At 38.7% G+C, this 24077-nt stretch overlaps 2 protein-coding genes across 3 annotated transcripts; one reads left to right on the top strand and one right to left on the bottom strand.

The window, feature by feature from the left end:
- The first annotated feature begins 372 nt into the window (after nt 1–372).
- ap1s1 (adaptor related protein complex 1 subunit sigma 1) lies at nt 373–13120 on the top strand. 2 transcript variants are annotated; one of them, XM_057337039.1, is made up of 5 exons: nt 373–491; nt 5188–5366; nt 9627–9735; nt 11106–11243; nt 11928–13120. In XM_057337039.1, the coding sequence occupies exons 2-5, from the start codon at nt 5188–5190 to the stop codon at nt 11973–11975; spliced, it is 474 nt and encodes a 157-aa protein (XP_057193022.1). In that variant the 5' UTR covers nt 373–491; the 3' UTR covers nt 11976–13120. The 2 variants fall into 2 exon arrangements, with proteins under 2 accessions (XP_057193022.1, XP_057193015.1); XM_057337032.1 differs by having other exon boundaries at nt 410–586.
- A 4141-nt stretch (nt 13121–17261) lies between these two features.
- On the bottom strand, nt 17262–23836 carry vgf (VGF nerve growth factor inducible). The gene is made up of 2 exons (XM_057347387.1): nt 23611–23836; nt 17262–21364 (listed from the first exon to the last, which is right to left on the bottom strand). The coding sequence occupies exon 2, from the start codon at nt 21340–21342 to the stop codon at nt 19408–19410; it is 1935 nt and encodes a 644-aa protein (XP_057203370.1). The 5' UTR covers nt 21343–21364; nt 23611–23836; the 3' UTR covers nt 17262–19407.
- Between the last annotated feature and the right edge of the window lie 241 nt (nt 23837–24077).

Here is a 24077-nt window from a genome sequence, read left to right as displayed (position 1 = left end):
GCGACATCTTGTGTTCACTCTATGACAAAATAAATTCAAGAAATTACAGTCATTTTCAGATTAATTTATTAACTTTATATAGATTTTACACAGATTTTAAAACATCATCATGATGGTGTTAGTGACCAATACAAATCTATTATGATATCTTGAACAAGTTATTTGACTCGCCCTATCTCCGTGACCATGGCAACCCAAATCGTTCTGTTTTGTCATGGCAACAACATCTAAAGATCTTGGCTAACAGCATAAGGCAAAGCCTTGCGATGTTTGACAGATATCTAAGCAAACCACCTCACGTATAAATAAAGACATTAGCAACACTATTGTTTTAGTTAAAAGTATCAATGCATTTATCCTGTTTTCAGCGCGTGCTTTCTGCAAGAGAACACACAGAGCGCATGCGCGCTGGCGCTGATGACGCTAACTGACTACACACACACCGGCTGCTTCAATGGATCTCTGAAACCAGTGAAACTACGAGCACTCAGGTTGAAATGTATTAATAGTATTTTAGGGTATTTAGCAGAAAGGGGTTTGTTGTTCGCTGCGATAACCTGACCGCTCTAAATAACCCGTCAAAATGGTAAGTTTTATTCTTATAGCGACAATAACCTGCACTTTTAAGGCGGAGCTGTCGAGCTAAAGCTAAGTTAGTACAGCCAGACACCAGGAAACCTGTTTAAAAATTCACATCTTCACATATCACCTGTCAAGCCCAGGACAGCTGGTTCATTTTCGTACGTTTCGCGTGGTTTAACGTACCTCTCTCAAGCCATTTTTGCTGTCATGGATTTTGAATCGTTCGTTCACCACTATGTCAGTCAATTTGACAGCGGTGTTTGATGCGTTAACTCCATAAATAAACCATCATGTAAACTTTATTACCAGCATGATGATAATTCGGAGTATTTCCTATTTGATTCGTATCGTTTTACTAGTTTTTATTGGGAATTATACATACGTTTTAAGTTCTTTTATGACTCTTGATCCGACCCGGAAATGGTTTTCTAGTTGCTGTTGTGTGTGTCTGTAATGTAAGTTTAAGATGAGCTGAGAGTCAGAGGATTGCCGTTTCTATACTGGCTGTAGCATCACAACACCAAAAAATATTTTACAATGTTATTTCACAACATACTTCCTTCGTCTGATCAGTTAAGTATGGAAGGAAGTGCTGCTCGCAAAGATAATATCCAACACAACATATTACCCTAAAGAAGCGCTTATTGTACAAAGAAAATGAAAATGTGTTTTGTGTGTTCATAGGTTGTCGTCCATATTGTTATTTCTTCCATATAAGACATTTTCTTTTTTCCTCTTTATTATGTCCGATAAACAGCAGTAACAATCATCTCTGTAAGTAAAGATGGGTAGTTTAGCATTAGACAATAGATTGTGTTTATTCTGTTTTGTTTATTAAAAGTAGACTTTTTAATAAAGTGTGGATATTATATTCGACATCTGTGTGCTTAGACAACTAACCAGTGTTGAAGGAGTAGTAATCAACATTCAACAAACAAGCTTATTGTTTTAGTTGTTTGAGAAATGTTTCTATGTATGTGGAGGCTGTACTGTCACTTGGCTGCTGCTAAATATGGAATTTTTGGTAAGAACAGATATTTTTAGCATTGTGAAGAAGAGTCTTTCCTTCCCTCAGGAGGTTGCTATTCTTGTCTTGGTCCTCAATTATTTTTTTCCTACGCCTCTCTTGTCCTTTTTATATCTTTTGGGGGGGTTTTAAACTCAACCTTTTAATGCTAAGTGCAATGCATCATTTTTAGACCTCTATGAGGTTTGATCTAGCAGGATTTTACTGGTATGAAATATAAGGGTGCGTTCATATTTTTAGTTCGGTTCGTTTGGTTCTTTTTAGGTATGCACCGATACCATTTTTTAAAGACCGAGTACGAGTACCGCTATTTTTTTCTGGTACTCACCGATACCGATAACCGATGCCTGTATAATGTACAATAATGTTAATAAACCAGTATCTTACTGGTACATTTTCTTTTTTCTTTTGTTTTTAGGTCTACTTAAATTTAAGTACTATTTTTTAATCAAGTTCTATTTTTTATGACAAGTAGCACAATTTTACTAGCACATTTACTTCAGTTTACTAAAGTAAACAATATACTCTGTGGTCAAATTATAAAAAAAATTAAGGGGGGTGGTGTGGTAAAATGTGAGTGTATTATAACTTGTTCAAGTCAACTGGACTTTTATTTTGACGGGACGCAGCAAAGAGCGTTTGTTTAAGTTAACCGGACTTTTATTTTGACGGATCGCCGCAAATGGTGTTTGTTATGTGTTCGTGTCCTCGTGCAGTGAAACGCTGGCGCTGAAAGCTCCACAAGCACAATGCGTTCAGTACACGCAACCGCACCACTCTTTCACACACAGTAAGGCAAAACAAGCTGAATACATATTTAAACAGTATCTGAATATTTCGTTAACTGTTATGTTAGCTGTTCAGCGCTAATTTCTTGTTAGGAAATGCCTGGATTCCGTCCGCGTTTTCCGCATTGCGGAAATCATAGGGCTCTATGTATGTCACGTGAGGTATCGGTGTGTCATTACGAGTAGGAGTACACGAGCTTGGTATCGGGCCGCATCCCTAGTTCTTTTGGTCCGGACCAAAAAATACAAAAATATTTAGTCCTGGTTCGCTTAGCGTTCCGTTCAGACTGGCATTTTAAAAGCGAACCTAAATATTTTGAACCTAACAGCTTACATTTAAAGTCGCAACGTGATTGGACAGCTTTTATGATTTATATTTTAAAACGGAACTTACCAGATATCCAAAACAATGCTGTGTGCTGGGTTATATGCTCAGTGTATGACTGCGCATATGAGCGCATATTTTAGCAAGCCGGTAACTCGCGAAGACCTCATGAAGTGTTTAAAGCAGTCAAAACGGCGCCAGGAATTCCTCCGTTACATGCGCAAGCACAGATCTAATAAACACTCCTTTTATATGAACAAATCACTTGATTTTCGGGTCGTATATTGTTATTACTTCCTGGTTTTGGTTCGGTTCGATGCCTTTGGTCCGTATCCATTCATATTTCAATCGAACCACGCCAGAATTCGTTTGAAAGTGGACCGAGACCCATCTTTTCAGCAGCCTCGGTCCGCTTGTTTAGTGCGCACCAGGGTTCGGGTGGCAGCGTTCACACTCAGGGCGTTTTCACACATAAGGGTTTGTTTCGGAACCTGCTGCGTTTTCTCTCTTGGTTCGATTCGTTTAGGCATATGTGAACACTGCAATCGCGGTAGGATCCGCCCCAAAACAATCGCTCCGAGACCGCCTGAACAAGGTGGAAATAAACAGATGCACTCTGACCAATCGAAGGAGAGTTTACTCACACGTGACTTTTATTAACAAAGTTTGGTCCGTTTGGAAATATTGCCTTGTGAATGCGAACTGAACTAAGGGCGTTTTCACACATAAGGGTTTGTTTCGGAACCTGGTACGTTTTCTCTCTTGGTTCGATTCGTTTAGGCATATGTGAACACGGCAATCGCACTAGGATCCGCCACAAAACAATCGCTCCGAGACCGCCTGAACAAGGTGGTCTCGACCCGATTGCAAACGAACTCTGGAGCGGTTCGGTAAACGTGTGAAAGCCATCCGACCCAACGGACCAACGAACCAGACTGTATCACAATGTATGATGGGTAATTATGTAAAGTTGCGTGATGCAAAAGGGATTGTTTTGCTAATGGCTCCCTGTAACAGTGTTCAAAGGAAGGAAGGAGGCGGGAACCGGCGAACGTTAAACCAAACTTTTAATATAACAAACAAACAACAAAACGAAAGTAAAGTGCTGACAGCTCCCTCACAGTCGACTGCCGGCCACACAAACACAATAAAACATAACATAAAATCCAGGCCTGGTTCTCTCTCTCTCGTCCTTCTCCTCCATTTATGCTTCCCGAGCTCCGCCGTGAGAGACGCGAGACAACTCGCAGCTGACGCTCATTATCACTCGCGTTACCGGCCGGAAAATAAACAGATGCACTCTGACCAATCGAAGGAGAGTTTACTCGCACGTGACTTTTATTAACAAAGTTTGGTCCGTTTGGAAATATTGCCTTGTGAATGCGAACCGAACTAAAATAAATTTAAATATTGTAGCTAATTAACCCCCGGTTTCGGAACAAAGCAATCGATATACAGGTGTGAAAACGCCCTAAAATAAATTTCAATGTTGTAGCGATTTAACCCCTTGTTTCGGAACAAAGCAATCGATACATAGGTGTGAAAACGCCCTATAAACCGCAATAACGGAGCAATCGCACCAGAGTAAGTTTCAATCGAATCAAACATGGCATATGTGAACACACCCTAAGTCTTCAGCTCAGCAGACAAATAAAAAAGCTTCACAATTAGGTTAATGTGTGTTTTCGAGTAGTTTGAGTGTTCGATGTGATGTATTTTTTAATCATAGTGCATCATAACCTACAAACTTAATTGGGATAATTGAGTTCTTTCCTAAAATTAAATCCATGATCAGTAAACCTAAGCGATACTGAGCCTTATGAGTCAGCTGAGTTGAATCCATTTGATATGTGTTGGATATTATGTGGGCCATGTCTGTTGGGAGCCGAAGCCAGTGCTTTTCAGATCGTTTAAATATTTAACAGATCTGAAACATATAGGCCAGCTCGGTTTCTAATTTTATGATGATGAGTGATACTGAAGGAACAAAGAGGATATTTCTTTTATAAAACCCGTGCTTTTCACCATTGTGCCTTCATACCTGTCGAATAGGATGATCCTGGTATTTAGATAACACAGACCTGATTTTGGGTTAATCGAGTTTCAGTAATCTTTTATGTTTTTATAATAATTTTAAGTTGTTTTAAAGGGATAATGTTTTAAAGGGAAAATGAAAAGTTCTGTCATCATTTATTCTCCCTCAGGTTGTTCCAAACCTGTATACATTTCTTTGTTCTCCTGAACACAAAGGAAGATATTTGGAAGAATGTCAGTAACCAACCAAGCAGAAGTACTGCCATAGTAGGGAAAATAAATACTATGGGAGTCAATGGGGGATGAGATCTGTTTGTTTACTTTCCCTTTAATCGTTCTCTGCACCTGTGTAATTTTTTTATGCTAGCAACCTTCATAAAGTGTCAGACTTTTCTTGATCTAATCCTCGTTTTCTCTCTTTATCTCTGTAGATGCGGTTTATGCTTTTGTTCAGCCGGCAGGGGAAGCTGCGGCTCCAGAAATGGTACACAGCTACTGCTGAGCGTGACAAGAAGAAGATGGTCAGAGAGCTCATGCAGGTGGTGCTGGCCAGAAAACCCAAAATGTGCAGTTTCCTGGAGTGGAGGGATCTAAAGATAGTCTACAAGAGGTAGAAATCCACACATAATTGTTCTCTTTGTGAAACGTAAATCTTCATACATCTTCTGTCTATTGTTCTCTTACTTTTCTACATCCTCTTAAACAAAAAAAAGGGGAAAAGAAAATGTAGTCCTGGAACACACACTCACAACATGAAATGTGGACACGAAAACCATATGTGTTTTTCTTTCAGGGTCATCATTTTTTTGTATAAGTGATGGATACATCAAATTGTGAGGGATGACTCATTTAATGCATCAGTGTTGTGGAGTTGTTTGAGACATCTAAATATATTGAGTACCCAACCAGGAACTCATGCACCAGCCTTGACTCAATGATAAATTGACAAGCTCATGTGAATTAATTTCTCAACCAGAGTTATATAAGTCAAATTACCTTTTTGAAAGTGTTGTTATTACTGTGGATGAACATTAAAGAGAGACAAGGGTTAGAGTTTGTTTTTGACCACAAGGGGGCATTAAAAGACATGGTGCATGACACCCTGTGGTTCGCAACCATGTTACTGAAGGACCCCAACCGACATTGTAGAGCAAAATGTGTCAACTGAAACGTCTTAAGTCGAGGACCCTCCAGCATCAGGGTTGGGAACCACTACATCACAACATGTACTTGACTTGTCAGCTACTTGTCATTGAGGTTTAATGATAAATTTCACAGTGACATTCCTGCAGTCATGCTGCCATATCAGATCTGTGGGCGCGTGTGGAGCCTCTCTGAGGTACTGAAGCAACACACATTGATCCTCCATTTACTATCATTTCATTGTGTCAGCATTCACCACGTCGACTCCCCAGGCATCCACAAAACCTGCTGTGTGTAATTGCTTTCTGTTCTCACTTCTGTGCGTTCTGTTTGTATTTTTGCCCTGTATATATTGTTCCTGTTGAGCAGAAACCTTGTGTCTAAAACTGCTAGTTTTTACAGGAAATTGGGAAAAAACTTTCATTTTAATGAAGAAATTAAGTAATTAAACACTGAGTTTTTTCAAAGTCCATTTATGGAAGTCAACGCCTCTGGGCTGTTATTTACGTCATAGCAAGTCCTTAGTCCTATCTACTTGAATGGGGGAAAGCTGATATTTTTAAAATCGCTGACAAAAATCACAATTAAACAGCATATTTCCTATCAATATTTAAACCTGACATGAACTGTATCATAACTTTGGTTTGCTTTGCTTAAAGAGTACATAACATGAGACCACATTTCATGCAGTGTATAATGTTGGCGTGTTTGAAAGTAAGCAGTCTGCCAAGTTGTAAATCCGAAGGTGAATGAATAACAAAGTTATTGGCTTGGAAAAAGGGAGTCGACTCTGAATCACGCAAACGAGTCGTTCCTAGTCCGATTCGCAAACTGCCGCGGATTTACGTCACTACATATAGTCCCCGCCTACGTTTTGCCAGGACTGCCCGCAAAAACTTCACTTTTCTCCCCCAAACACTGTAGCTCGTGAGCCTCATTCGCGGTAGACCAATCACAGCAGACTAGACCATCTGACCAATCACGTCAGACTAGGCTAGCGGAAAGGAGGGGATTAGACGGATGAATCGCGGAACGCATAATTTTAGAGTCAGTCAAGAAGTAAGGTAAGAATAACTGCCTATTATTACGAAATAATAGTGTTTTTACACCTTCTATGTACATAAACTTGTTGTTGGACACTCCGTAAACCAAAGTAGGACCTTAAAAATCCCTAGTTATGTACTCTTTAAATTGCGCTAAAATCACCTTTTTCGAGGTCGCTTCATCTAAAGGCCACTTCATCTAAAGGCCAATTTATGATTCTGCGTAGGACCTACGGCGTAGCCTACACAGAGTCGCATACCCTACGCCATAGCCTGACGCGCACCTCTCCAAAAATCTAACAACGCGTCAACTCAACGCGGACCGCAAGCGCTGTGATTGGTCAGTTTGGTAGCATCGTACTTCCTTCTACGCATTTCTGGCGTCTTCTTCCGGCAAGTTCAGAGTCCACAAATGAACAACATGGCGAGCATCGACATCGACCAAGTACTGAGCGTCTGATTGAAGAGGTTCGGAAATGCACGCATCTGTATGACTCCTCTTCCGCGGACTACTGTATAAAGACTGTCAGATGGCGGCGAATTCTTGGAGAGAGATTTCCTCTAACGTCGGTTTGGAAGAGTGTCAGCAAAAGACACGAAGAACTTCGCACTTTATAAACACTGTGCACGATCTTTTGCACTTTATTGGCTTTATAGTTTTATTTTTTGTTTTACCTTTTAGTTTTTTGAAAGTTTTATATTTGTGTTAATATTGCATTGTATACTCATCTATACATAGTTTGCACTTTTACATATTCTGTTCTTTGACTCTTTTGCAAATAAAGAACAAAATTGTGACACTTCCAGATCTTGGTTGGATTTCGTTTCATTTTTAACTAAACAATTAATAGGGTGAGTTGTCCATGACAAAATATGATATTCTATCAGGGTATCATTTCAATACACAGTTTTGACATCTATGTATGTGCTCTGCGGAGTACACCCCTTTGAAAAGTATACTTTTTTTCAACAATATCTAAATGAACACACATAAAAATCCAAAATGTGGACAAGACTAAGTTTAATATAACATCTGTTTAACTTCTAACATGAAAGTAAGGTTAATAATATAACGGATTACACATTTTTCTGTTTCGATCAGCTCCAACCCCATTAAGATGCGATCAGCCTCCATTGTCGTTTGCATACACTAGCATATAGTGATGGGTCGTTCTTGAACGATTCGTTCATTTTGAACGAATCTTTAATGTGACTCGAGAAGAACGAGTCGTCGTAGGGAGTGATTCGTTCAGCCGCGCATGCGCATTGCACAACATTCTATGGGTCCTGTACTGGAATTCAAGAAGAACGAACGATTCAAACCCGAAGACTCGAGAGGTGAACTAATCAATTCTCTTTCCGGCTCTGACTGCATTGGTTTAGCTTACGACGGTGTCACGTGATGAACGAAGGAGTCAAACCCGAGGACTTGTCAGATAAGAGGTGTGGTGAGCTAATCATAGACTAAAGACCCAGGTAAACAATGAATTAATCTTTTCTGTTTCTTATAGCATTATAGTTTTGTATTGTTTTGTTTGTAATGTGATCAACGTTTGCATAATGAACGAAATGAACGATATGACTCGAAAAAAGATTCGTTCATTTTGCTGAACGAGACTCAAAGATCCGAGTCAGTAAAATGATCCGAACTTCCCATCACTACTAGCATACACACAAAACATCGGCGATGAAGAGCAAACCCGTGAAAACACAAAGAGCCAACTAGCGTTTCGGCGGTGTAATTGCAGTACGACGCATACTCTCAACGCAGAACCATAAATGTTCACGACGCCGTCGTCTACGTGCGCGTAGGTCCTACGCAGAAGTAAAAATCGCGCTTAATGTGCATGCGCACAGGCTGGCAAGTGCCTCATGAGAGCCCCGCCCCAGAGAATCCTCAGTCAATATTGATTGACGATTGGCTCGTTTCTGTGGAAGGCGGGACATCCTTCACTAGAGCGGCCATATTGAGCGTTGCATTCCTCCCCATTCATTGTGATGGCAGTTGCGCATCTTGTTAATAATAACATCTTTGTTTTTTTGACCAGGTTATGTTGGACAAATAGGTTTTGTTTGTCATTAGAACAGCTGTATCTTAGGCAAGTGAATGGCATTGTTTTATCACCTTACAGGTTATTTTATCCTTGTGGGCGTTCAGTTTTTTGTTGTAATTTTGCCAAAATCTCATGTTACAAAAGATATTTAAGATCGTATTGATTATGTCTTGACAACAAATGTGATATCCAAATTGTGTTTGGCATTTAATTTACAATAGAGGCGGGTGGAGTTAAAGGTATTTTGTCGTCATTTATTCACCCTCATGTCAATCAGTACCTGTATATGACTTTCTTCTGTGGAACACAAAATAAGATATTATAATAAAAAGTCTGAGTAGTGGTGTGTCAATACAATGAAAGTCAATGGGCCCCAGTGTTGTTGGGGCAGTGACATTCTTCAAAATATATATTTTTGTTCTGCTGAAGAAATAAAGTCATGCAGGTTTAGAATGACATGAGGGTAAATGATGAAAGAGTTTTGCGAAGACCATCCCTTTGATAATGATTTGTGATTTTTTATGATATATGGAGATGTAAAGTTTCTTCCTGACAGTTTACATGATTGCTTGCATATTTTCTGACGGGCATACAGTATTAAGGGTAACCCCTTTACATTTGTATGTGTAGGTATGCCAGCCTGTATTTCTGCTGTGCAGTGGAGGAGCAGGACAATGAACTGATTACCCTGGAGGTCATCCATCGCTTTGTGGAGCTGCTGGATAAGTACTTTGGCAGTGTGAGTCATTCCTCGTCACCACCCCTCTTTCTTCTGCCCCCTCTTTTTTCTCATTTACTCTCTCTGTTTCATAAATCACAGCGTAACAAAACCTGTGAAATCTTCTGTACCTTCCCATCCTTTTGATTTTTCATCTGTTCCCACCTCTGCTTTTTGTCCTCTGCTATTCCTACTTTATTGCCATCTCCCTTTTTGGTTACATTCTAAATAAATGTCTCAGCGACTTTTAACTGAATTAATCCAATTTGCCAATGTGCTGATTGCGTATATTAGTCTTTTTAAGGATAATTCACCTGTCTTTATGAACCTTTCAATACCTTTCAACCTTACATAGTTATAATGATTTTGCCTAGCATTCACATTGTTTGACCATAATTAATATCATATAATTTTCAGAATGTTCATATTTCTAAACCTTAAGTAACCTAAATTAAGCCTTTTATTTAAATAAAAAATAACATGCTAATGTTCAAAAATAACATTAGATAAACTATCTAGAGAAACTTGCACAACAAGCACATTTTTATTTCTATTCTCTTCTGGAATTATTTAAAGGAGTCATATTGCACGGCTAAAACTAATATTATTGTTTGTTTTAGATGTAACGCAATGTGTATACACCATTAAAAGTTTAAAAAACGTTATACCGTGCATGTTTGTATCTCCTCTTAGCCCCGCCTCTCTGAAACGGGCTGATTTTTTACAAAGCTCATCGCTCTAAAAAGCGAGGTGTGCTATGATTGGCCAGTTCACCAGTGTGTAGTGATTGGTCAAATACTGCAAGCATTTCACGGAAATGTAACGCCTCTTACCATATTTGGAACATCAGGTTCCAAAGCAATTGTACTGACAGGCGATACAATGAGATTTACAATTACGCCCACCTTAACTACGTGTAGATTTGGGCGGTCTTAGTCAAATCATGTTACGAAGTTACGTAGATTTGTGGGGGTGTGGTTACACGAGGCGTTTCAGGCAAGCCTGGTTGAGCATTCGCTTTTAGATAGAATACATCTTTTGTTTCTACACTTTCATTTGTGCAATTTTACGTGTCTAATACATGCATGGACAACTTATAACACACCAAAAACACAGAAAAACACGTACTTCCGCCATATGACCCCTTTAACTCTGCATTGTATTATATCCAACTTAGCTCAATTCTTATTCACGTATTTTAAAGTGACCTTAATAGTATAGTGTACGAGCACAGTGGTTTTTGGTTATCTTTATCTCTATTTGTGGGTTATTGGGTTATTTCAGGTTAACATGAAAACAAGACTCATTTCTTCATCAGATTCTGATAAGGCATATTAAAACATGGTCATTGTTTCTTAAGGTCTCCACTGCTTTTTCTGTGTCCAATATAGGTTTGTGAGCTTGACATCATTTTTAACTTTGAGAAAGCTTACTTTATCCTGGATGAGTTCCTTATGGGAGGAGAGATTCAGGACACATCCAAGAAGAGTGTGCTCAAGGCCATTGAACAGTCCGACCTTCTACAAGAGGTGTGTGTGTGTGTTTGTCTTTTCAGACGTCTGAGTAGCAAAGCTGTTGCAACCCAGTTGTATTTCTCCAAATTTTTATTCTTTTTGACTCCATTCCTAGAAACCTGTAAATGGCCTTAACGTATTTATCTTGGTCTTAAAGCATTTATCGTCTCATTTAGGGACACTCCAGAAAAAATGATTAGACCAATATCACACTGTTGGCTGTCATATGGGTTTATTTTTTAGGTGTGCGACATTGTTTGTGACTTATATCTTGTGAGCACATTGTCTGAACTTCACAAAACTTTGTGGGTGCATGTAACTTGTCATCAATTTTAGATGCTAGGCTAGGCTGTGCTATAACCTGAATCAGTGTGTTTACATTTACCACAAATCTATAAACCATTTAAAGGACACATTCTTTCAAATTGGCAGTAATTTTTTCTACTTTTCCAGTCGTCTTGGCCTGGGCTAATAAGAATTGGTACTTGTCACTAATATTTTTTATTGCACAGAATAGTTCAAATGTGTTTCAGGGATTGTTCTTTTGTCTCTTCTTATTCTTCCATATGTACTCAACTCTCCTGAGCATTACTTATTAAGCTGCCAAGGAAAGAACTCGCTACATTGTGTAATATACACTGTGAGGATCCCTCACTGCTACAAATACTGGAAAGCCTCTTCTCCTTTTTCCCCTGACAGGAGGATGAGTCACCCAGGAGTGTCCTAGAGGAGATGGGTCTGGCCTAGTGCTACTTTCCAATACAGTCAGACTGATGGAAAATATGATGGTACTACTACAACACATGGGCTTCTGTAAAAGAAGTTTATGTATAATGGGTCCAGAGGGTGGAGGAGGAGAACTGGTCAGATGATGCAAATAAAACGGGGATGTGGGGTTCATTTCAGTACTACTGAGATCAGCATGTGATTGTACATGTTTTGTCTTTACATTTTAAAACGGCTGCCTTTAGCCAAGTTTCCTCTCATTTTTATAAAGAGACACTGAAAAGAATTGCAGAATGACTTGAATTTAGCAAACAGAGATGTGTTTAGAAAATTGTTTGAACTATTGATCCTTTCCATTTTAACAACAGGTCATACAATCTCAGCTATCAGTTTATTTAAAGAAACATTTATTGTTGCATTACTCAAAGGGCCTGCTTTAGAAAAACTACCTGTAGTAGATGAAACCTCAATTTAAATCTTCCTAAATGCCATTACTGTATATTTACTGTAGCTTCTCAGGAAACAATGACATTGACCATCCAGCCATGTTTTTTGTGAGATGCAAATATTTTTACTTGCACCACTTGAAATGTATTGCTGTTGCAGCGCACAGACCACACATCAATATCTTGTTGAGTTTTTAATGGGTCAATTTTAGGAATTTAAATAATTAAAGAACATATTCACCACGTGGGAGGAATGATGAACATTTTTTAAAATGCCTAAAATACTAAATAGACTACTTTGTGTAGTGTATTCATTCTATTGCAGCCACAGTGGTACATTTTCTAAATGTGTAACTTATTGCACGAACAGGGCACAGAATCTCAACCATAAAATGGCGCTGAAACTCTTCCTGTTTATCCTACACCCTCCTTTCCAAAGATGTGTTTCTGACTGTAAGCTTGGAGTTAAAGAATAATATGGTAAATAAGGGAATTGTAGCTTGTTTCAGAAAACAAAAGAGGGCTTTGATATTGAGCTTTATGTATTTACATAGCTTTTTAAATGTGGTTTAAAATAAGGGAATATTTTAAGAACTTCATTTTCTTTTTTTAAACAATTTCATAATTCAGCATGACAGCATGTTTACCTGTGTAAAATCTGTCACAAACATAATTGTCTGTGAATGTAATTTTATAATTAAAACCCAATTTTAGCCTAAACCTTGGAGTGTGCAGAGTTTATTGCTTTTTTCATGTTTTTTTCAATAGAGAACTTAATTGTTTCATGACCCCAGTTAGTATAGCCTTTGCATCCTTAAACAAAAACGATTTGTCAGGAACATGCTGTTGTGTGGAGCAAAGATCTGAAGTGCTGAATAGAGAAAAAGTGAGAGATAATGGAGAGAGTGAGAGAGATTGAGTAAGTGGATGAGTCACCAGTCAGTTGTTTGTGACAGTGGTGCAGTAAAGCTGACTGCACTACCATTGTAGGAAGAAAAAGACAATGAGGCCATAAAGGAAAAGTAGAAAGGAAGATTACAGGTGAAGACACAACCTGTTCGTAGTAAAGACAATAGACAGACATTCAGAGGATGGAAAAGATGTGCTACTGAATTAGGCAATTATTGCAATACGCTCATTGTGACAGTCATTAGAACAAAACTAGTATTAAAGGCTAAAAAAGGTGCCGGGTTTATCCCTGCTCTTTTGTCATTTACATAATGCTGCTGTCTTTCTGAAATTTCTCCATATTTCGTGATTTTTTTTGTTGCCATAAATAATTGTTGTTAGTCAGCCTTCATGTTTGTAATTTGCAAATATCTTACCAATAAAAGTGTTGTCAAAGCACTTTTTAATACAGTATTTAATCATTTTAAAGTAGACTGTAAAAATGATTTGTTGTTTTAACTTAAAAAATAAAGTTACCCGGCTGCCTTAATATTTTTAGTGTATTTAACTTAAAAATATTAGTTAACTTAACAATTTTGCATCAAATTCACGTAATAACTAATATTTTTGAGGCAGACTTTATTTTTTAAGTTGAAACAAAAAAATCAATTTTTACAGTGTACAGTGTTTTTTCCATTTCTTGAAAAACAGTGAATTTGGACATCGAAGGTTTTGGAAGGACAGCGACAATAAGTAATGTTGTTCACTATTCTGCTTCATCCCTCAGTCACAAAGTGTCTTGTCCATTTGTTTGTATTTTCATCCCTTTTTGGAAACCTTTTGCCTTTTCCTCCTCACTGTGAAGGTTTGCACCAATTTGACATGGAGTGTGATTGCAGTCTTTACTCCTTTTGTCTAGATCTGGCACTTAGTATCTAATTGGGTATCCTGTGGTACACTATTTTGTTTTAATCTTTTTAATGTGTTTAAGATTATAATGCTTGTTTACTACGACTAACTCTTCTTTTTTTATTGTAATTGCTAACCCTAACATAACGATAACATACAGGAACAAAGTTTATTGATATTCAAAAATACACTGCAGTCTGAAAGCAAGGATTATTCTCTGAATCTAGTTGCCTAGATATTTTTAGCTCATAAAAAACATGCAGACACCAAAAGTAAGCATAACTACATTATGCTCCAGTATCTTTGCTGTAAAACACAACGGGATTTATAGAATCCTTGCACTTTTAGAATTTATTAGGTTGATTTGCAAGTAAATAACAAGATCATTGTAATGACCACAATCAAGGCTATCTTGTAAAGCAGTATTTTTCTGGAAATTGATACAGATTTATAGAAATGCACTTTGGGGCAGATGTGTTTTCACGGTGTGCCATTTCATAAGGATGTTATCCTAGTATTAATGAAACTTGTCATTTTGGTTATTGAAATAACTTTTTGGCTTCTGTGAAGCACTTTGTATGACAGTAAGTATATTATGCTGCTCTCAAACTGATAGTTTGAGCCATTTGATGGATGACTGCCCTCATTTCTCCCCCGAATTAGTCTTTTTCCATGGATCTGGCACCAGCACATCTCCACTGGTGACTGAGTCTCAGCCAAGAAGTGTCTCTGCATGTTCTTTCTCTCACACATTCTCTTACTTTCTCCCCCACCTCTCTCCCGCTCCTCATAATTGCCTGGTCTCTCTGCTTACCTCACGATGAATTTTTAATGTCATGTTGTTACAGCTTTCCCATTATCCTTATGGACAGTAACTCTCTGTCCGTAATAATGAGCGAGGCTCAAACAACCTTTCTTTAGTAACCTTTCTCTATCTTTATAAAGGCTAACCTGAAAGGCTTTGTAGGACATGGTGCTCTATACTCTATAAGATTTTTTTTTACTACATTGTAGTTTTATTTTTACATTATGTCAGCCCTTTGATAGCAGGACATTTCATTTAAATAAAATTAATGTTTTTGCCAGTATAAGCATTTGAAAAGACATGCTGACTGTGTTACAGCATTTACAGGCAAACCCACTCTAGCTTCCCACCTCCATAATGAAATGTGAAGACTGTTCCCAGCCAACACGCTGATGGACTTGGCAGAGATTGTTTTTTGCGGAGGCGGAACATATGGGCTTTTCGTGGGTTTTTCCCATTATGCTGATCTTTTACTTTTTTCTCTTTCGGGGGTGGTTTTGAGTCACAGCAAACGTTGGACAGATTCGGTATCTGCGCAGAAGAACAAAGTGCATTTTTGCTCTTTTCCGGGCAAGCCTTCAGGGGATGAAATTTGTTATTTTGTTTTTGTGCGTGTTCTCTCTTTGATGAGAGCAAACGCTTTCTCTGCGTTTCTCGTTGCGCAAAATTGCCTGTTTGTAAACAATTGGATATAGCACGCGTTGTTAGATGTTTCTCTTTTTATTTAATTGATTCGGGTGCTATTATACAGTCTGTTTGACAATGACTTCCCAGTGGCTGTGTCTGGATACGTGAATATGACAATGGATTGCCGGTGATGGAGGCTGAGGGTTCTGCAGTAGAGTATGACTCACCTCTTAACCATGTGACTCATGAATCACCGCTCCTCCGTGGGCTGCGCTCTCCTCATCAACCTCTCCTTACCCTGTTTTCTCTTGCTCTCTGCCACCCCCTCACTTTCTTCATTAACATTATTATTACTACCTCTCTCCACTTGTTTATTATATTTTTATTTCTACTCTTTGTGTTGTTGATTACAATTTTACCAATCACTTTGCTAGGCAGTCATTTTCTTCATCTTCTCTTCTCCAGCTTCTCTAATTCTGTTTCTTTAATTTTGTGCTTGTGTAACAAAATCCTCATCTTTTCTCTTTTTATTTATCTATTTATGGTTAGTTCAAGCTGTCATTGTTTGTTTTTCCAGCCTTTTGTCCTTCAATTGTTTTCAGTTTTTCCTACATTGATGTTTAATGTCATTATGTACTGTGGTAAGAAATTTCTTTAAACCCTTAAAGGGATAGTTCCCCCAAAATAATTTCAAACCTGTATGGCTTTCTTTCTGCCACAGAACACAAAAGACGATATTTTGAAGAATGTTGGTAACCAAACAGCGACGGCACCAATTCACTTGCATTGATTTTGTGTTCATACAACAGAAGCTAATGGGTGCCGCCTCTGTTCGGTTACCAACTTTCTTCAAAATATCTTCTTTTGTATCATACAGGTTTGAAATGACAAGAGGGTGAATACATGATGACAGAATTTTCATTTTTGGCTGAACTATCACTTTAAGGGAGTATTTTAAATCACCCTTAAGGTGACTGTCCCATTGTACGTTTGGAATCAGAATCATGTTGGGGGTTCATGGTCTTGACAAGCAGGTGAGTCCTTTGTTATACGTAAATAAAATGCAAACATCACCCTTAAACCCGCGTCATGTGTGGCGTGAGAAGTCCTAGACCAGCAGTCTTTGATTGAACACAGCAGTCACTATTAGTGTGCTGTCTCTCATTAGCTAAAACCCCTGCCCGTTTTACTTTCATGTTACATGCTACTTATCTTTATAATCCTTTTCAACTGTCCTCATTTCAACATAATGTTTCTCTCTAAATAATATCCGAAAGATGTGTGTCTCTGTTTGCACACATGAGGCATATCAAAGCTAAGAGATGTCAACCTGGCATGTAATGAGGGGGAATTTATGTGACATTGATTGGCTCCAGGACTCACACTGTTTGTTGGACTAATTGGTGATCAAATGAGCTCACTAAAGAGAGATCATCTTTTGAACATGTTCACCCAGGGACTGTGAATATTCATGTCTAACCTCTACTGGGTATTAAATGTATGGTGAAATCGTGAATGTAACAGGTAATGTGGACAAATGTGTGAGGTGTTTCTCTACTACAGTACAAATCTGACAACCATGTTCATGTTCCAAGAAGAATTAAATAAACAGTGTTAATAAAAAATAGTCAATTTTATTTATTTTTCTCTGTGTAGCAAAACTAGTCATCAACATGCGGTTATTTACATCCTGCAAACGCATGTTTATTATGGTACGTACAAGATACATCTAAACAGTTTTTCCTCATACAAGACTTGACAGCATTTTTTACGTTGGTACACTAGTCATTCAGATTTTTTTGTGTATTTTTTCAATGCTTATAATGTCTTCAAAGAAGCAACACATTTTAGATGCAAGTTTACAGTAACGTGCAGACACTCATTCCTCCACGGTTTCAGCAGTCCTGGTCCATTTTCCCCATATCTTAAAATCACTAAACGAAAATAGAACGGTGTATGCCTCCCCCTTTGTCTTTTGGATATTCTTTTTCAGCCCATTTGGGCCATTTATAATGTTATTTTTTACTTACATTGTGTTTTTTTCTAAAAATCTAGCTGTTAGTCACTGACAGCCTGCTGCTGTTATACAAGCACTTATATTCTGGGAGTCTCCTCTAAGCCAAAATGGACACCGGAGTTCAAGGATTGATTTCGGATCAAAATCAATATTACAATATGAAATGTGATCAGTTTTAAATAGAGTAGATTGTCTATGCTATTTTGATTGAGCATGAGCCAATTGATTTAAGTGGTTTAGGGACAAGCCAGACAACAGGTATTCATAAAATCAATTCAAATTTATTTAAAAACTTTTCTGTAACACTTTAGATTACAGCCCACACTGTACCGCATAATTAAACAGAATTTACAGCAAAACTAATTGAAACAATAATGTACCTCTACAGTACATATCTGTAGCTTAAGGGAAACAATATGCAACATTTAGGAAATGAAGGGGTAAGTGTAAGGAAAATGTACAGTATAAAACTTATACTGTAATATATTATGTTATATCTTTTTTACATTTTCCTACTTTTAACCCTTTATTCCCCAAGCTTTGCATATTGTTTCCCTTTACCTACAGATATGTACTGTAGAGGTACATTATTTTTATAATTAGTTACGCTATAAATTCTGTTTAATTATGCAGTACATTGCGGGCTGTAATCTAAAGCTTTACCAACTTTTCGAAAGGAAGATCACTGCAGCTCCACTGATAAGTCTCATGAGCAGGGGAATAAACCTTCCTCCCGATCTATGAAAAAAATGCTGCTTGTCTGAAAAAGGGAAGAGAGTGTCTTAAGGCAATTAAAAGTTGTATTCAAAAGAGCTTCTATGAAAGAACTTTAGTTTCTTACAAATTGTTGGAATGTATGAATGTCCTTTGCACCATCTATCTATCTTTTTTTGCATAAAAAACAATAGTATAAACACACTGAAACAACAAAATTAAAAATGCAGACTGCTATAAGAATCAAATTCTATATACAAGACTTAGAGTGAGTTCTCGATGTTTCACAAGGGAACGCACAAATGGTAAATGCTTGAGCAGAATATTCTGAGGTACAAGACAATACATTTGGTTTCTAGAATAACATATGTATTTCCACCAGTATGGCACTGTGATGGTGTACGATTTCTAATCTGTGTATATGCGCTCTTTAAAGGTGCAATTCAAATATTTTTTGCAATGCTTTTACATTGATCAATGACATTGACCCCACTGGGTTTCTAAAAGAGATGACAAATAAATAAACAATAATAGAATAAAAGTGACACTGAGATAAGGCTTACATAATGGATTTGTTTCCATAGTAATAGCAAGTCACCGAAAGTGCACGATGCACTGAGATTTCATCTTTGTATGGGATAATAGTATGTTTTTTTATGCTATCAGGTACTGTACTGTTCCATTATAAAGGCCTTCTTGGGATATGCTGAATTTAAGAGCTTATGTAGATGTTATGGACAGAAGCACCCCTTCACCTCACCGTACGGGTGACTCTGCTGGTCCTTCAGTCTTTTCAGGGGGAGGAGGGTGGAAGATGTGGCTTCATGGATGCTCTGTTTTAAGTTCTGTTTAAGGGTAAACGTTGCTGTTCAAATGCTATATATATATAACAGCATTTGATAAAAAGAGCAGACGGAACTAAAAGATAAGGAACCTATTTAAAGCGAAAGAAATCACAATGTGATTGGCAATGAACAGTCTTTTAGTTATCTTCCTTTCTCTTTCTTCTCCTTTTCCTCCTCCTCAGCACCCCCTGCCCTGCACTGCTCACTGAAACATCCGAGGATGTTTCACGAAGACCCTCTCAAGGAAGTTCTCCAGGTCTTCTTCACTCTCATGCGGCGGCTGTCTCAGTGGACTATAGTAATCATCCTCCCTGGTGACTACAGGAGCTCGGGCTTGGTAATAAAAGGACGGCCAGCGACGTGGAGGTGATCGTGGCTTAGGCATTGGTACAGCTTTGAAAGTCCGGGGAGCGATGTAGTTAGGGAAGTAGAGGTTCCTTTGAAAGGCTGGTGGGGGCCTCGGACGAGACTGTGCCCAGGGACGGGACTTTCTTCTGGAGGAGTAATCAAAATCATAGTCCAGAGAGTTCCCCAGGACGTCATTGAGGGAGAAAGCTGGCTTGTAGTGGGATTTGGATTTTGGAGGCTGGATGTAGATGGGATAATACCCTCGATAGGGGTTTTGGTAGAAATTGTAGGAAGGGTAGGCACGAAAGGGCCACTGCTGCCTCGTCCAGATTTCTTGCTTGCTAGGTTTGACTGAGGCCCTGTCTTTAAACCAGGTTTTCAGTGGGCTTGTGTTGGGTTGGGGTGGCTTTGAAGGAGGTGGTTTACGTAACAGAGTGGAAGTTGCCACGGGGGCTGAAGGCGGCACGAGAGGACGTTGCCATGGCAGATTTTCAGGAGCATCTTTTTTCTTTTTCTTCTCCACATCGCTGATGATGTCAACCACATCATCGGCAGGAAGATGCAGCTTACTTGAGATCTCAATCAACTTATCAATGGTTTGTGGGTCAATATCATCATCGTCGCTAGTATCTTCCTCATCAGAGCGCTTATCTTCAGCACCATCTTGAAGCTTTTTCTTGTCTTGTTTCACAATGTATTTCAGCAGCATGTCAGATGCAATGTCTGCGAGTTTCTCCTCCTCCGCCTTGGCTCTTTGGGCTTCTGCCGCTTGTCTGCGTACCTCCTCTTGCTCAGCTTTAGCCTGAGTCTCCTCTTCTTCAGGGCTTAGCACTTCTTCATCCTCCTGATCTTGCTCATCTTCCACCTCTGGGTCAGCAAAATTGTTGTTAAAGTCATCCATGAAGTTGCCTCCTTTTTGAGGGGGCTGGATTTTGTTCTTCTCTTGCTCAAGCTGCCACTTTAGCTTCTTCTTGGACAGTGCTAGGTCATTGCCTTTGGATTTGATCTCATTGTTCATTAGGCCGTTACGGTCCAAGTAATCAAAATATTCCCCTCGACTCTCCCTGTGGACAGTGTCACGCTCTCTCTTAGTGGCCGTGCTGTAACTCTGAAATTCCTCTAACATAGTCTCCAGATTCTTCACTTCTTCTGGACTCAGCTGCTCTTCCTCCTCTCCCAACCCTTCTTTCTCTGGGTCCTGCCTCTCCTCATCCTTCATCACCTCTTCTTTTGTGACCTCATCCTGTGGTGCCACTGGCTCTTTTAATGGGATCGTTTGACTGGTGGTGTGGCTTTTTACTTTCTCTGTTAACCGTTCCTCCTCCTCTGCTCTTTTCTTCTCCTCTTCCTCCTCTCGTTCTTTCTCTTCTTTTCCTCGCGCTGCAGCAGCTGCCATGACCAGTTCCAGCTCCTGATGGCCATCTCTGTCTCTGTCTGCACCCTGGAGATCCCTCTCCTTTTCCTCTTCTGCTCCTTTGTCTTCTTTTTCAGTCATCTTTTGCTTCTGGGAGTTGTTGAGGGCTTCAAGAAGCACAGCTGCTAGGGTTCTTGGATCCACGTCTTTAAAAAGCTCATCGTCTCCTTCGGCTGCATCATTCAGCACGACTTGTTTCTCAGCTTGTTGAATATATTTAGCCTGTTTCTGAGCAGAAGACAATGCTGCAGAGTTGTCATGTACTGTGTTTATGTCTGCTGCCACTGGACTGAGGGATGCAGGCTTGACTGTAAGACTGAACAAAATTAACAGGAAAATGCCTGGGACATTTGAAGTTTGTTGGCACCAGGTCATGACCACGTATAGGGTGTTGAGCCTGAAAGGGAGAGGGAGTTCATAAATCAAAGACCAAAGTTGTTATTATAGTTCTCTACATGATTTATCTCAAAGTGGCAAATTCAGTGACTCAGTAAAGTTAACTGATTGAAGAACTATCATTAAAAAACTAAGCAAATAATGGTAAATAAATTAGCTTAACTGTGCATGACATATTTATTTGGCTATGCTGAGTAATATGGTTCAAGAAGAACATTTTTCTCTGGGAGGGTGGTAGGCACATTTTATGATTCAGTTCTGTTTTTCAAGTCACGCCATTTTAGCTTCTTCAATGCAACACTTTTTAGTATACAGCTGTATAGATTAAGTATTCAACTGTATAAATTATTTTCTTGAATACCTGAAAGCATGTTAATTTCTATTAATTAATGTAATAAATTAAGAATTTGTTTCCAAAATGAGATAACTCCTTTTAACATTTTTCAAAAATCATGTTTTTTATTATGTTATCATGTTTTTACTGTGTTTTATTGTGTTAGTTAGCTGTATTTTTTAGTTATTATGGCTTAAATCAAAACAAACCAACTGCAGTTTTGATTGATATTGATTGGAATGCACAATAAAAAAACAAGATTTTTTAAAAATTCTAAGAACGGCGTTATCTCATTTTGGAACCAAACTCTTCAAATTATCTATTCATGTCTACATTTGCAAATACTACATTAAATTCTGCAACACATATTTTAAACGTTTTCATAAATGCATCAAACATATAAAGCGGCTATAATTGATGTTTCTTGCCTTGCTGAACGCAAGTGCGTTGTAATTGGCTCAGCGCTCTCAGCTTGTGCGGTTCATGAGGGCTCTGATGCGGCGCGTGAATGTGATTGTTTGCACACGAGGTGCGGTGATAATCAGCTACAGAAGGAAAAGCGCCTTAGCGGGCAGTCCTTCCCACGCGTGGGAGCTTAAGCAAAACAAAATAATCAGAAGTTCGCACGAGTCCAAAAAATCTGACACTTATATAAACGCACGCTGTTAAACAAAGATAAGTTAATCAATACCTTGATTTAAACATTGATCTTCGCAACACATATGTGGTTAACTCTGATTTATCCGCATACAAGTAGCCTAATTTTAACATTAAAAGCACTGCAGCAATTGCATCCACATCTAATCATCACTTAGGGGGGGGGGGGGGGGGATTGACTGAAATTCTGCGTTGCTATGTCTAAAACCGCAGGAAATATTAGGCTATATACAAACTGCACCTTTAAAATATTTCATAAAAAATCTATAGCTCAGATTTAACATGAACAAATGTATTTGGTCTCATAAGACTCTCCACGATGTAACCACAGCTGTAACAGCAACACACTTTATTCTTCTGGGGAGTCTCATCAATAAAGCACATAAGTAATCCGGCTCTAAGAAGCCTTGTCCTCAAGTAGGCCTAATCTTTTGCTTTTAGCATCTGTTTGATTTCAGATTTAAGAAAGCCATGTCACATTCGCAGATGAACCCAATCAACCCGGTTAACATTGAAAAGATACTATAGAACCGATATAAATCATATAAAAATATATGGACTGCATTTTTATTAAACTCCATGTCAACATTTCTCTGCTCAAGGGCAGAGGGTAAAGTTATTTATGTAGCTAAATAGGCAAAAGTCTAATTGAACTCAAACAAAGAAATGTAATTAATTTTTATTTCTGTGTCTCCGGTGCGCTTTTGTGATTGGATTCGACGTTGTTATTTTAGGCATCAGATGCTATGGTGATGAGAAAGATGACGAAAGAATGAGCAAGGGCGTGGTAAAAATCATTATGGAAGCTGTGCTATTGATCATACCAGTCGTTACTGTAAAACTCGTCACAAATGTTGTCATGTGCGAGCACATCTGCGCTTTTTCTCACTTAAGTGTTTTTGTTTTTTTAAGTTGAATTGTTCCGACTTTAAAAACAGAGATTCTTAATTACGTTATTATTTTACTGTCCACATTACTGCATTGTTTTGATGTGTCTCTTCTATGTTTAGCTTTGAAATGCGCCTTTAAAATAGCCTACATTTACACCCCAGCCTCACACTTTTCTGTAACACTTCTGTGTTTACCGGCAATGTATGTTCCTGTTTTTAAAGATAAAATGCAAACTACACTAGTAAAATCGTCACGCTTCAGTCACTGTTTCTTATTTATGTTATTTCTGTCAACATTATATTTGTCTTCCCACGCCTTCTGTCACTACTGTTGACTGTTACTATAAAAAGAAAACTGGGACTTACCGGGAATCCTGACAGAGGCAGAGCAAGCCGACGCACTTCTTGTGTCCTCTTCGAACTTTGTGAATAAGTTAGCCTCGGGATTTCGCTGCTGGAATCCACTTTAAAACGAATCGCTTTGTTTGAATGTTAATGTTTTGTTTGTGCAGTGATACCGTTTGTGTGTGCTGTACAGTTGGGATTTCTTGCACGGCGCTATGGAGATATTTTCAGCACCACGGTCAGCTCTTCGTGTTTTTATTTCAGCCCCACTGCGCCCACGTGACCACACGTCACTCTGCCTCATTGACGTCACCCTCTCCATTGATAAGAATGTTCGTGCTGATCGAACCCCGAGTGTTGGCTACGCTGCAGTGCCCAGATGAATGGAGGGAAACTGGATGAATGAAATAGTGGTGTTTTCGGGCGAATGGAGAAGGAAAGACACATGGGCAGGGAAAGACCAGATGCAGCTTCATGCTGGCAGCAAA

This window comes from Triplophysa rosa, linkage group LG1, assembly GCF_024868665.1.
Source record: "Triplophysa rosa linkage group LG1, Trosa_1v2, whole genome shotgun sequence".
Classification (NCBI taxonomy): Eukaryota; Metazoa; Chordata; class Actinopteri; order Cypriniformes; family Nemacheilidae; genus Triplophysa; species Triplophysa rosa.
Note: the sequence above shows the minus strand (reverse complement) of the source record. Positions and strands in the feature narration are given on the sequence as shown.

What these genes read in the sequence shown, in the direction of transcription:
- ap1s1 (XM_057337032.1), top strand. An exon ending in CTAAAGATAGTCTACAAGAG is followed by an intron (nt 5,367 to 9,626) that starts GTAGAAATCCAC and finishes TTGTATGTGTAG; the next exon opens with GTATGCCAGCCTGTATTTCT. An exon ending in AGTCCGACCTTCTACAAGAG is followed by an intron (nt 11,244 to 11,927) that starts GTGTGTGTGTGT and finishes TTCCCCTGACAG; the next exon opens with GAGGATGAGTCACCCAGGAG.
- vgf (XM_057347387.1), bottom strand. Translation starts at nt 21,342, where the DNA reads ATGACCTGGTGCCAACAAACTTCAAATGTCCCAGGCATTTTCCTGTTA.